The sequence below is a fragment of the Oreochromis aureus genome, linkage group 2, assembly GCF_013358895.1.
Source record: "Oreochromis aureus strain Israel breed Guangdong linkage group 2, ZZ_aureus, whole genome shotgun sequence".
NCBI classification, from domain to species: Eukaryota; Metazoa; Chordata; class Actinopteri; order Cichliformes; family Cichlidae; genus Oreochromis; species Oreochromis aureus.
The window spans coordinates 30,617,365-30,632,506 of NC_052943.1; the positions used below are offsets into that span (position 1 = coordinate 30,617,365).

The 15,142-nt window shown below is 51.1% G+C and overlaps 1 protein-coding gene across 1 annotated transcript in view; it reads right to left on the minus strand.

Annotated features, from left to right (window-relative positions):
- The window catches only part of ppargc1b (peroxisome proliferator-activated receptor gamma, coactivator 1 beta), a 51,735-nt gene extending 36,906 nt beyond the window's left edge, over positions 1-14,829 (minus strand). The window contains exon 1 of the mRNA XM_031726001.2: positions 14,492-14,829. Coding sequence (XP_031581861.1) covers positions 14,492-14,572 — 81 coding nt within the window. The 5' untranslated portion in view covers positions 14,573-14,829. The remainder of the gene's footprint in view (positions 1-14,491) is intronic.
- Positions 14,830-15,142: the final 313 nt, after the last annotated feature.

Here is a 15,142-nt window from a genome sequence, read left to right on the forward strand (position 1 = left end):
TCACGCAGTCCAAACACGTGCTCGTTAAGTCAAATGTAGACTTCTAATTGGCTTTGGGAGTCAGTATGAATCGTGTCTCTATGTGTTAGCCTTGTAACAGACCTGCAACCTGTCCAGGTGCCCCGCCTCTCTGCCAATGACGGTTCAGAAAGGCTCCAACCTAACCACGCCCTGAACTGGACAAATGGAAGAGGAAGGATGGGAGGACGGGGTCACTCTCAGCCTGCAACACCATCGTGGTCACTCTGTCCACATACAGGCGAGGACAGAAGGAAGCAAGGACAGGAAGAAGGAAAGGTAAGTAAAATGGGTGCCAACAGAATGACGGATGAAAGAAAGAGAAGAACAGCAGATAATCAGAGGCGGAATGAAGGAAAACTGGAGAAGCAAAGGTAACATCAACATGAGCTGTGAGCAAGGAAGGAAACAAAGAAGGGAGGAAGGATGAATTAGACGCACCTGGGTCAAACACAGAGCTGCTAGGCAACAAACGAGCAGGTACAGGGCTGAACTACACACACACACACACACACACACACACACACACACACACACACACACACACACACACACACACACACACACACACACACACACACACACACACACACACACACACAGAGAGGGGGACACTTCTCGGGTTTACTACGCCATATTGGCTGCTTCTCTCGCCTTCTGCATCTCCTTGGAGACGGTCAGTGTTGCAGAGTTGGTCGCCACACACACACGCATAAACACTATTAATTATCTCCCTTCGCTTTCAAATCTGTGAATCGTCTCCAAGGAAGCGGCCGAAGTGATGAAGAGGAACAAAAAACTACTGTGTGTGTGTGTGTGTGTGTGCACTGAGGCAGACCTTCACTGCTCTCTACAGAATTAAAAGCAGAGTTCCTCTTCCTCTCTCTGTCTCTTTCCTTCTAACCTTCCTTTCCTCTTCTGTGGCCTTCCTTCCTTCCTCTCCTCTCCTCTCCCCACTCATTTCAGCTGTGGTGCCCTTTCCCCAGAGTAACACCACCCCCACCCCTCAGCTGTCCATATCTGCTGATATGCAGCAATCATGAAGGTCAGTGAGCTCTTTGCCTGAAGGACACCCTGTCAGTGGATGCAGCGTGTGCTGCTATGCAGTAAAACATGTAAGAGCTTAGCATGGAAACAGTGGAGCTATAAATACAGCATGTAGCCTTCCCCTGCACCACCCGCAGGTGTAGCAGACTTCACTGAGCATGTCAGAGGGCCTGGAGTCAGCTGAAGGCTCTCTGAGCCCGTCTTTTATTTGTAGACCGCCATCGACAGCAAAGCAGCTCGCGACCTCACCTGTCCTGACAGCTGGTTGTGATACATTTTACTTCAGTTTACACACATCAGCCAATCACAGACCAGACTGAGACAGCGATACACAGTATTAGAAAGAGCCACACAGTCCCTGTTACTGCAGCCGGACTCAAACACAGATCCACACAGACTCACACAGACCAACACAGACTCTCACAGATGTGCTTTCCAACACTCACACTCGGATCACGGTCCAGTATCTCTCAGACTGGGACAGCCAGGGATCGAACTACCAACCTTCTAATTGGACTCCTCGACCTCCTGAGCTACAGCCACCCGCAAAAAAGTAATGGTAATAAACTGTAAGTGCAGAGTGATGGAGGAGCTGTGTTTATAGTCACTGATGTGGATGATTAGGCAGGTCTGCGTGTCCTTCTCATGCTGAGCAGTCGTGGGGTTACAGACTGCCAGTCCACTTAACCCTAACCCACTGTACCTTCATGAATGCTTAATTCTACTTTCCACTGTGGAGCTGAAGCCCGTTGAGCTGCTGGCATATTCTCCTTCAAGAGCTCATCTGCACCAAACAGCCAGGAACAAGCTTCCACTCAGAGATCAGCAGCAACATGAACACGTGCATGGCGGTCAGCGCTTACTGCATCCACACTAAAACACTCTGACTTCAGAAAATTCAGCCTGGATTTACACATCAGCCAATCACAGCCTCTGGCTCCGCCTCCAGCTCACACCATCACTGTGCAATGGTGATGCTGCTGTGCAACACAAAAGTGAAAGAACATTTGTCTGCTGCTGCTGCTTTACCTTTTTCACCTTTGATCGGGTTTCATAAGATCTCTCTCGCACACACACACACACACACGCAGGTCAGACAGTGACCTCGCAAGCACGAAAACAACCGCCGCTTTTCAGGCACGTCTTTTGTGCATGCCAAGTGCTCCCACGCTGAAATAGAACAGAGATACACTCACACACATGCAAGAGCTCAGCTATAAATAGGCCGTGTGTGTGTGTCTGTGTGTGTTTATAGCATAGCAGCAGATGTGGCTCTGCAGCGAGCTCCATCCGTCAGTGTCAGAAGCGTGTACATGCAGCATCACGTGCACAGTGAAATGCAAAGAGAGGAAAAATAAAAACAGAGCTAAGCATTAACGTACGGCCGCTTTAATGTTGACTCAGCACACACACAGAAGGTACAGGGCTTCGACCTTTGACCTTGTTCCTGCCTAACCCTAACCATGGACCCATTAGCCACTGGTGCAGGTATAAAGCTGTTAGACAGCTTGCTAAAGGGCACATCAGAGTCTATACTAACACTACAGCTTCCCTCCATCTGTAGCTTCCGTTATGAACGAGAATCAGAGTGTGTGAGAGAAGCTGGTTTGTGACCTGTGTGTGTGTGGTGTGCTGCACGGTGCACGTGACGGAGGGTCTCATGCAGCAGCAGCAGCAGCAGCACCATATAAGGTAGAAAAGAAAGAGAGAACCAAAGAGAGACTTTCTGTGACCTTTGACCTGGTTTATCTCTAAATTCGGCTCCGCAGAGGTGAACCTGCTTCTATGAGGCTGACCCAACAAGTGTGTGTGCGTGCGTGTGTGTGTGTGTGTGTCACTGCAGCTGTACCAAGCACAGAAAGCAGAAAGTGTGTTAGTGTGTACGTGTGTGTGTGTTCATCATCAGACGTAAAGCTGCAGAGCTTTGAACTTCCCAGCTGTCCCATCAAAAGATCTGCTTCCTTTCTGTGTCTGACACACACACACAGAGATCATTTTTTTTCTGCATCCGTTCCTGTCACGTCTCCTCTATCGGTTTTGCTGTTATGAAACAAGTATTTTTAATCCTTCGGCAGGTAAACTACAGATTCAATTAAAGCAGGAGAGAATAAATATGAACCTTTGATAATCCCAGCAGGATGCACGACAGCAGCTCACACAGAGACCTTAAAATGATCATTTGATTTTTTCTTTTCACTGCAGAATTAAATTCATATTTAAATATAATACTCTTGTTCAACAACATTCTAAACCTGAAGCACCAACGGCTGCAGTTCCTCTGGTGTCCAGGAGAGGCAGCAGTGAGTCAGTCCCACAGACTACCATGTTAAAATAAACGTGTTTACAGCCTGACACACAGGCGGTTTTAGTCTCTATAGATAATTTCCCCATTTATAACGGCTGTATGCATTTCAAGTATTAGGGGCATGGCCTCTTTGACTGACAGGTGGATGGCTTCACCTGACCTGAAGACTGTTCATGTTATCTGATGATGGCTTAGCTGATAACTGTCATTCAAATGTGGTCTCTTAAAAAAGTAACATCATGCTATCCAAAAAGCTCAAATCAAAGCTGCAAAAGGAGACGTCACAAACGTAAGGGTGATGTCATGGTTACTGACATCACTAATGAGCTGCTTGTGCACCAAACTGAGATTGCATTGTTCGTATGAGGGAAAATTATTCACGACGGTTCAAACAGACGCTGTGGAAAACAGACTGTCAGAGTGTCTGCAGACACCCGTCACCTGGCCTTCACACAAACACACACCTGTCCAGCCCCCGTCTTATTTACGGCAGCACTTTCAGAGCTACCTCTGTCTGTGTGTGTGTGTGTGTGTGTGTGTGTGTGTGTGTGTGTGTGTGTGTGTGTGTGATGTTCATAGTGGCAGAGCGACCTTCACGCCACCAGCTCACACTATTACTACACTACCCTGATTCCTCTGTTTTATACACACACACACACATATAAATCTCACCGTCACCCGCGGAAACGCACACTTTACCCGGCGGGATGGACTGTGGCTGTCCGGCGTGTCACTCTGTGAATCTGCACATTTGTGGGTGTTTGATGTGTGAGTGTGTGTTTGTGTGTCAGTGTGTGAGTGTGTGTAGGATGTTCTTATGCAAGCGTTAGTCATCCCTGCAGTCTCTGTACCAGAGTACGGGAGCAGATCTGCCTCCAGTCAATCATACACAGCAGGAGTACTTACTGCAGTACTGCAGTAAGTACTCCTAGTACTAATGCAGGGATTGATTGACAGCTGGCGAGTTGCTGTGTTACACACACAGTTCTAGGCAGTTTAGCGTCACCCTTGTTGGAAGCCTCAGAGTTCAGAGAGAACTCCAGGGCCGTGTCGCCAACCTCCCAGAAGCCCCCCCCCCCCCCAAGAGGAGAAATCCCTGCATGGAAATGCTATGAAAATACCAGGCCTGTCTCTAAATAAATGAATACTTGGATTCAGCATCATGGCTGACAGGACCATTCACTCATACAGGGTGCTGGAATCATCTGGCAAACCTGTACTTTTCTCTGCGGCTGTTTAAACATCCCACTCCACACTGTGACCCCCTGCAGTCTATCACAGAGTTTTTACAGAGAAACAACCGAGGTTCCACCTGAGCTACGGCTCAGTGACAACTATACCACCTGGAGTCATTGCATACCCCCCCACCAGTGCCTCCTCAACCTCAGTCGGACATATCCAGCACTTCACCAGCTCCAACATGGCTGCCAGAGAGAGCATTACATCACCTCAGAGCTCTGTATGCTGCTGCTGTATGCTCTGCATACTAACGTGCAGGCAGCCATGCAGAAACAGATCCTGGATTTGAAAGGACTTCTGCAAGGGATCTTAAATGAAGGCAAGGGCAGTTTCCAAGACAGCTAAAATCTGTACGGGTGGAGGTTCTGGTGCGCTGGTGGCTACAATCAAGGAGGCACACCGCCAGCGAGCAGGGCGAGCACATTAAACTCCAGAAGGCTTTTCTCCGCTGGTTTCCGAGGAGTTCACACACTCGTTCAGCTGCTGGCGGCCCGAATAAAGAACCGGACCACGGCCGCACAAAACACAAGACACACAAACACACAGGGTGGAGGCGGTGCACTACGTTATCACACAGTATGGGAATAACAACACCCAAACACACACACGGCACAAAGAGAGCAGGAAGGCCGGCTCTGACCGTGGTATAAGAGCACAGAGCCAGACTGGGCCAGACCAGTACTCCAGCATCCACTCATCGATGCCCGTTAAACAGAAGTGCTGCAGAGCCTGTGGACTAACCAGGTCAAATGATCATATATGGGACCCGCTCGGCAGCAGGCCTTACTACAGCTCTGGTGTCCCAGTAACGAGCAGACAGAGCGTGCAATAAACGTGACGTGTCTGTGCTTGTGAGCGCATATAGTCAAGCTAAATCCCACATTTGATTGACCAAACATCCATCACGCGCACACACACACACACAAACACGTATGTGTCATGGTGAGAGAGTGTGTGTGGAAGTGGGACACAGGAAAGAGAGGAAACAATGAAAGGCAGCGGAGCACGAGGAAGAAAAAGAAAAGTGTTCATATGAAGAGAAGCTGCTGCGAGACAAACAGGAGTGAAAGATGCGCAGCGACTGGAGGGACAGGTGTGCTCTGCAGATAATCCACCAATGAGCACACAGAGAACATGTCCAGCCAACATTCAAAAACTCCACCCCTCAGCCTCAGCAAAGACCCTCCAACACGGCCGAGCAGGAAACCAGCGTCAAAGCACAATAGCTCCACCCAGGAGGCACCAGCCTGCCCTGCTCCACTTGCACTCCAGAAGTCCAGGTGATCAGTGTCAGGATGAGCGTTCACTGTGGCGTTGCGTGATGCTTCGTTTTGTTTCTGCTAAACTTCAACTTCTGAGTTATCCAATCAGATCACGTTTATTCATGTGCACAAGCCAATCGCCACCGAGAGCCCGAGGGGCTGACCGGGCCCATTCAGCATCAGGACGAATGATCAGCATCACCACACACACACACACAGCTTCATGTCCAACTCCCACGGTCGCAATGGTGATACATGTGTGACTTCATTCAAAACAACAGAATCAGATTTAGCCCACTGTGACTGATTTATGTGTTTTTAGATCAGGAGGCTAACGGCATTCTCACAGGAGTAATAATGTGCACGTTTCAGTTTCCGGCTGCACAAATCCAAAAATAAAATCAGCCTCCAAACTCTGACCACCTGATCAGAGCCTGGCTCAGGTAAACCCAGCTGAGTAAACTCAGGACACGAAGACACGCTCAGCTGCTCGCACACGCGTGTTTCGACACATATTCAGACAAATAGGAATGTGGCCCATTACTCCATTGCATCATACCAATAACCAGGCTTGTGCCAATAGCACGCCTGCCAGATTGTGCAAGACTCACAAAGGTTTCAGGTACAGACTGCAGCTTAGGCATGGCGCCACTTTGTATGTGTCAACTGTGGCAGTAATGATGTCACCACAAACTCTCAATATAAACATGTAACAAAATCGCTTACACGTGTTACCGATACTTTATTGATTTTAATCACGATCAGTGACAGCTATTACTGAGTCAGCTGCTCCTCACTCTGCAGTGTGTGTGTGCGTGTGTGTGTGCGTGTGTGTAACATAGTACTGGAGCACTAAGCTCTGCGGTCACGCAAGCCTGAGCAGCCTTCAGGAAGTGGGTCAGTGAGAGAGGCAGGGAGAGAGGAGTGGTGAGGAGGGAGGGGGTTAGGAGTTAGGAAAGGAGGGAGCATGTTGGGGTGTAAATGTGAGCAGAACACGAAGTACGAAGGAGAAGAGACTGGAACGTTTCCATGTGAAAAACAATCCTGTTTTACTGGGAGCATGTGCTCACACGTTACACATGCATGCTATCATGAGTGTATGACACACATGCCTATACGCATGTGTGTCTTTGCATCCCAAAGGACACTGAAGGCCTCACCCACCTCTCTCTCTCTTTCCGCATGCAGGTAAGAGCCTGCTTACTTACAACCCACAGACATGACTCACACACACACACACACACACACACGTCTAAAGTTTCCATCACTAAGCTGCAGACTCTCCTGAGCCCTTCAGTGAAAGCAGCAGCACATTCGGGTGTTTATGACCTATTATGTTACATCACACTATGGTGAGACTGCGTCACAGCTGCATCACATCTGGACTCTGCCAGAGCGCCGTGTTCCTAGTTGGTGATGAGTTCCTGCATCGGGCAGCGAGCCGGCATCTGCGAGGTCGTACTCACAGGAAGTCGAGCTGACGGCTCTGAATGAGGCTGATATCTGTCCTGTGAGGTGACAGCAAGGACACGCATCTGTCGCAACAAACCTATTTATAACACGTACACACACACACACGTATATTCCTCTCTATTACTCCACTTTAAAACCTAGTCCTTTTATAGTTATTTTTAATTGTTGTTTCCTTCTTAGATAAAAGGCACCAAAGTAAGTGTGTGTGTGTGTGTGTGTGTGTGTGTGTGTACTGAACCATATCTGTGTGCTGACTGTGATGGCTTGAGTTCCTCAGTAACTGAGCTGATAAACAGTGTGCATGTTCACACCAGCCTGAGCACGCCTTCCCCTGGCACATGGTTACTACGGCTATATGCCATGCAAGCGTGTGTGTGTGTGTGTGTGTGTGTGTGTGAGCTCTCCACTCCGTGCTCGTTTACACCATGGCATGGAAATTTCCTTTAACCTTTTCTCTCATTTACACCAGTGCCCTTGAGAGTTGTCTCACACACACACACACACAGCCTACGTGGAGATAGAGGACCCAGCCGTCCTTCTGTTGATACTATAAACTGTGTGTGCTCAGCTCATAAAACCATCAAATCTGCTTAGCAGTCAGATGATTATTACTACAAAAACTACTACTACTACTAGTGACAGTACTATCAGCCTCCTGCTTACTACAATTACTACAAGCACATGAGTACTCGGCCTCCTGCTGCCGTGTGTCTCACCAAAACAACACAAACCAGTGCTTCACACTTTACAACAGCTACACCAAACAAGTACTTATAGTACTACTACTACTACTACTACTACTAGAATACAGCTTCTAAAGCTTCTACTACTCAGTGGAGTACTCTTGATCCTGCTGTTTACTGTACTGTTGCCAGTACTTGTAGTAATTAGAATTAGTTGTACTTTGTGTGCTGCAGTGTGATTTGCAGTAGTGTGTTACATTTATACTATGCCGCTGCAGAACTACTGCAGTATTTTGTAGGTACTTGTTAGCAGCACTGAGGTGACTTTTATCCCCTGAGAAGGTTCAGTAAGGTGGAGCAGCTGCTGGGTGTTGGCAGTGCTACAGCGTGGTTCACGGTGAGGAGGAGTGAGCACTGGATGCAGACACGTGTGATTGGACGGAGCCGAATGCTGCCGTGCGCCCTGAATGTCTTCTGCTACAAGGAGAACGTCTGACAGGCCGTCTTGCACAGGTATGAATACAGGTGTGTACAGGTGAGACTGTGGCATACCCTGAGGCGCGCCTCGGCACAGAATACTTGAAACTTTCCATCATACGCAGCTGCCCGCCGGCTGGAAAAAGGTGTGCCGAGGCAAGTCCAGGTGTGCCAAAAGTTATTACTGCGAGCACTACGACACAAGTGACAGCGAGGAGGCGCAGCTTTAACTCGGTCCAGACGCTCAGAATTAAAGAAGCGCTGATCATGCTTCAGATGACATGTTGGCTCAGGTATGAATACAGGTGTAGTGCAGTGTTTGAAGCCCTCTGCTCTTCTTCTCTGACACTCGCGGAGCCTCCTCGCATGTGCGTGAAAGTGTGAGCGCGGTGATGCTTGAACCCAGGAGAAGACCTGTTTCAGGACTGCACCGCGAGGCTTCACCCCTGAAACGACCTTGTAATCCTTCACTCACGGAGCATGAGTCGTAATCTCATCCAGTAATCCTGCTGGATTACAGGACGAAGCGACACTCGGGTACCAGGGTGCAGCTGATGTTTGTGTCCTCCCATCGCAGACATCTTTACAGCTCCATACCTCCGAGTCGACGCCAGCCCAGCCAAAACATTGGCAGCGTGACAACGAGAGAGAGAGGCGGCCAGGCCTAACCGATCAGCAGCAGACACATTTCACAGGCAGAGCCTCACCCACCACAAGTCTGAGCTCAAACTCAAACTCGAGCATCGTCAAAGCCTCTGCAGGGCTCGCACCGCATGAAGGTCCACTCGGCGCAGCAGCAGAACCTGCTCCACCCTGAATCTCCTAAATGTGTCACATGCTTCCTCCTGTACAGAGAGCAGGCTTCACACTGCGCTCGTCACCTAACTGCTCGTCACCTAACTGCCCCCCCCCCGTGATAAATCAGGTAACGGGTCTCCATGTTTCCCTCCGCAGACCTGAGCTGGAGGCTGGATTCCCTCTGCTTCACCTTCCTATCAGCCTGCTACACAAAGCCACAGCAGGAGCATGTGCACAAAGACAACCAGCCTCACACTCATGTTGACACTATCAATCCCGACACCGGGTCCCTGGGAAGAATACAAATCACCTGTACAGGTTAGATAAGGACGTTCATGTGGAAGCATCCACACTCGGAAAAGTTTGGATAAAACCTCTGATGTTACGAGGAAGTCAGAGGAAAGACATACACACGCCTTACTTTACCAGGGGCGATCGTGGCTCAAGAGTTGGGAGTTCGCCTTGTAATCGGAAGATTGCTTGTTCGAGCCCCGGTTGTGTCCTTGGGCAAGACACTTCACCCGTTGCCTACTGGTGGTGGTCAGAGGGCCCGGTGGCGCCAGTGTCCGGCAGCCTCGCCTCTGTCAGTGCGCCCCAGGGTGGCCATCATAAGTGTGTGAATGTGTGCGTGAATGGGTGGATGACTGGATGTGTAAAGCGCTTTGGGGACTAGTAAAGCGCTATACAAATACAGGCCATTTACCATTTACCACAGGAAACGTCCTATTCCTGGCATTAAGTAAGGACCACAACACCACATCATGCCGACTGTAGACCGCACGGCTCACAGAACCAACGAACAGCTGTGGAACATCCTCTTCCTTCCTGCACGCCGCAGGACCCCCGCCGCCACCACAAGCACACAACTTCACAGCCAAAGACCCGCAAACCTGCCCCGCTCACACCTCATAATGACACCAGGGTCCTGTGTGCCCATAATTCAGCTCGCCTCATTCACAGTTACACTCAGCATCAGCATCAGCTGACTCTGAAGTGACAGAGTGAAGCCAAAACTGGTTCAAACTAGAAGTCAGACCAAAGCTCCAGTACCAAAGGACATCCCTGCTCGACCTGCTGCAGCGCCGTGGTTACCCCTTTTGATGGGTTGTGATGATTTAAATGGAGTGATTGGAGCTGAAGCTCTGAAGGAGCCAGAAAAACAGAAGTGTGAGCTATGGCACAGCCTGTAAGACAGATCATCTGCATTAAAGCAACAACCTGGAACGTGGCCCCAATGAACAGATTTACATGCTGGACATGTGCATGTGAGAGAGAATCACTGACACATTTATTCCACTACGAGATCCTCCGGAGAGCTCAAAGTGACCAAAACAACCCACAGCACGACCTATGGCTCGTCAGCCACAGCTTCAGGAGGAAAACGGTGCACACGAAGGCAGCGGGCTCGAGTGGTTAACAAAGAAGCTCTGAGCAGCTATGAGGTCAGTAAGCCTCTGCTAGCCCCGTTTATGGAAACTGGGCTAAAGGTGACACTGCCTCAGCTAGTCCAGAGCTGAAACACAAAACGGCACATTATGAGGAGGTACGCTCGCCCAGATCTGGAGGTCAGTGCTGATTATCTGCAGGAATATGTGACACCATTGAATGACCATGAGGATCAGAGCACCTGAACACTCAGGTGAGGCTAACGCAGCATTAAACAAATCACCAAAATCTCATCTGTGACGCTGATTCATTCATTACAGAGAGACCGCTCACCTGCAGCGCTCGCGCATACACACACACACACACACACACACACACACCACGACCCACACCACCATCAGCAGGTCTGCTCTGACTGGGTCGGAACCCGCCCTCTAACCGCTGGTTTCCTGTGCCCTAAGCTCGGTCTGGCAGGTGTTCCTATAGCCACACCGAGTTACTGCAGTGTATATTAGCAGCATGGTAAGCACACACATCGGTTCTGGACACACGTTGCATCTAAAACTGCCTCTGTGCGTGTGTGTGTGTGACAGGTGAGTCACTGCAGGGCTGCAAGCTGAACACACTGCACTGCAGCACTGCACATCACGACTCCCACAGACAGATAAGAGAAGGAGAATGGCCAGGAGAAATGGAGAAAACCTTAAGAGAGAGCAAAGGCTGCAGATCCCGTCTGCTTCTGGCGGTGATGCCTGCATCCATCGCTGCCCTGGAACTTCAAAGCTCACCTCTGTCAAGAGTCCACCTGCAGACTGACGTGGTTTATGTCGGGCAGGCCGAGCATCACAGGAGGAACACACTCGCTCTGGTTCTCATGATCTCCACCCTTCATCACTGCTCCTGTCAGCTGTTTGTGCACTGACGCCACACACACACACACACACACACACACACACACACTCAGAGGCATGGTGGCGATGAGCTACATCTCCATGAAATGAACACTATAAACAGCACAGAGCGATTTTCAGCTTCATCACAGCTCTCATGTGGCTTTGGGCCCAGAGGAGGCCACGAGTGCCTCACAGAGGGAGAAAGTGTGCGTGGGCCGTGGGGCCTTTTTAAACTCAGCTGTGAGCAGCCACCGATCCTTTTCATGATGCTAACCACACATTTGAAAGCCTTCACACCAAGAACAGTCCAAACTTCAGCTGAGACTATCTGAGCTGCTCCCTGCACAGCACCAGGTCAGCCACGAGCGTGCTGCTGGTTGGTACCTGAGAGGACGTCCTGATGCTCAGCGTCCTCGAGCTTCAAATATCTAGAGTCTGAGTGGAGCGCCTCACCCAGCGCAGACACAGCGGTGAGGCTGGTGGGGCAGGTCTGCTCCAACCCTAAACTGAGCGCGTTCAGACTTCTCTGCATGCTTCAGGATTTATTTCAGGAGCACAGAACGGTTTTTACGATGCCCACAAACAGGTGCAGCCACTTCAGTGTTACGTGACCTCATGGCACATGCAGCGAAGACGGGAACGTCCGCCTATGTGTCCCCCCGTTTCCTGCCATCAGCCGACACACATGACTCTCTGTGGCTGCGGGGTCACTGAACGCACAGTCGCTGAGCCGAGCTAATCGTTGGCCAGCTACAGTGAAACACGGTGAGTGTCCTCGAGTCGGCCCTGCCCAGAGTCCAGCTGCAGTCAGCTGCTTGTTTTACACACCTGATCCAGCCGGCAGCCTGATGGCGCTCAGCACCGACTCACCCGCAGCCCCTGCGATTGGGGTCAGCTGGCTGGCCCGGGTGTCCGAAGTTCATTTAAGCTCTGAACATGCTGCTCGCTGCGATCTCCCAGCACACGTCAGCTGACTCCGTTTGATCAAAAATCACATTTTGCAGTGAACGTTTCTCCAGCTGAGAGCGACCTGTCTGCACGTCGCTCGCTGGGAGGAAACACTGAAGGACGGCATCAGCCCTGACCTTTCAAACACTGAGCCGTCTGCTGCTTTGCTCATCAAGAACTCAAAGCAAACTGGGGAGATTCTCCTGAAATGCTGTGCAGCAGTCAGAGTTAGTGAAACAGCACACACAGAGGCTGCAGCAGGCAGGGAGCAGGTCTAAGACAAGCGACAGGAAAAGGAAATGACAAGCTTGAGTATGAAAAGAAAAGAAGAGAAGCACGAGGAGGTGGAGGAGGGGAGGAGGCGGTGCTAGCACTCGCCTACGTCACGGTGACGCCCCCTCTCCTCCTCCCTCCCTCCCTCTCTCCACTACAGCTCACATGACTGCAGTGGGCCTGTTCTGTAACTCCGGTCACGAGGAGAGAGTAGTATTACAATGAGCAGCCAGCAGGGGCGAGAGCCATCCACACACAGTGAGAGAGAGCGAGCAGCCTGCTCCAATAACCTCAGTAAATATTAACACGTTCATGCACCTCAGAGCACTGGCACCTTATCACTCTGTACAGGACCTGCGCTGGGATAGCAACAACCACCCGATTGGTTCGTTTGCTCTTTATCTCCAAGGACTCTGCAGCCCAGCCTCGCAGGACACACGTCCACATCGCTGTCCCCGCCGCTCCACGCCAAGCTCCGACTCCATTTTGTTTCAGAGCAAACTTGTTCATGTTCTGATCGCACGTTTCACTCTCAGTTCAGCCGCACACGCTCAGAAGCATCAGAGACGTGTGGCTGCTCACAACAACACAGCTCAAGACCGCAGAGTGTGTGTACCAGCTGGAGACAGCTGGTACACACACTCTGCACACTCTGCACACACACACACGCACACACACGTAAACATGTCATATACACAGCATGGACACTCACACACCAGTACACACATGTGTGGGATTATATTTACTATGATGTGTGTGAGGGTTGCCCCAGGCTGTGTGTGTGTAACGTACTGTACAGTGTGTGTGTGTGTGCGTTACAGTGTGTGTGTTACAGTGTGTGTAAAAGTACATGTAAGTGTATAAATAGTCCACAGTCTCCCCTGTATACACACACACACACACACACACACACACACAGTAACGTGCTTAAGCTGCCAATCAGCTGTGACAAATCCACCCCCCACCCTCGCGGTCAGCCCGATCATCTCCACTCACACACGCACGCGCATAAGGACAGACGGAATGGTTTGCGCGTGTGCCCCGCGCGCAGCAGATGGAGATCAAGGCCGATAAGTTCCGGTGTCGCGTGAGAATTTTTCATTTCAGGGGCGTGCACGCGCAGAGTTCCCTCCGCGCACAGCACGAGGCTGCTCGGATACACGCGGGTCCACTGCAAGCATCATCACCATCATCATCATCATCCTCACCCCGATTCACCGGTGACCCCCGCCCCCCCCCCCACACACACACACACACACCGGTTTAACGGAGACAAACACCACGTGACCCAAACAAACGTTTTGTAACGCGCGGTTACGCAAAGCTTACAAAACGCTCCGAGTTCACCTGAGCGGAGCCGCGCGCCCCTCCGTACTCACAGCACCAGCACCGGAACCGGCACCGGGACCGGCAGACCGGAGCGGGACGCACACACATACACACACACACACCAGTTTTAATCCCGAATATGACAAACAGTCCATGCGTGAGGACACAACACGTGTCCCGGTCTGCGCGCCGACAAGAAAACTTCCTCCAACACTGCGTCAAAGTCACACACACACACACACACACACACACACACACACACACGGACCCACGCGCGTGCAGACCGGGTCGGGATGCCGCCGCAGGCTCCCTTCACGCGCCCCGGTCCGCAGAGCTTCATGTGCACGGACGGTCTCTCACCTGGCTGCGCGAGCTCTCTGTCAGGTAACTGAAGACGAAGGACGACAGCTCCTCATCCAGCAGCGCCGCGCAGTCCGCCATCTTCCACTGAATGAGGAGCCGCGGAGCCGGGCGGAGAGTATAGCGGGAGGAGGAGCAGCGGCGCGGGAGCGCGCCTGCAGGGGGCGCCTCTGCTCACCCGCACGCCACACGTGCGCGGACAGCGAGCGTCAGGGTCGGCGTACCTGAGCGCCCACACAGGGACAAACATGAGGCCCGGGACGCAGACGCGGCCCCCGGAGGGGAGCCTTAACCTGTGTGACGTCATTTGCTCGGACCCTGCTGCTCTCTCTCTCACACACAGCAACACACACACACAGTAATACACTCTCTCTCTCACACACACACAGTAACACACTCTCTCTCTCTCACACACACACACACACACACACAGTAACACACCCTCTCTCTCTCACACACACACACACAGTAACACACCCGTTCGCTCTCTCTCTCTCTCACACACACACACAAACACACACCTGCTCCTCACTCTGGACTCTACATAACTCTGCCTTTGTTTTGAAAAGCACACGTGTTGACAGCATCCTGTGGCTGTTGCCAGGCAACTGTAAAGCCAACTTCTGTCAGTCACCGAGTCAGCCTGCTGCC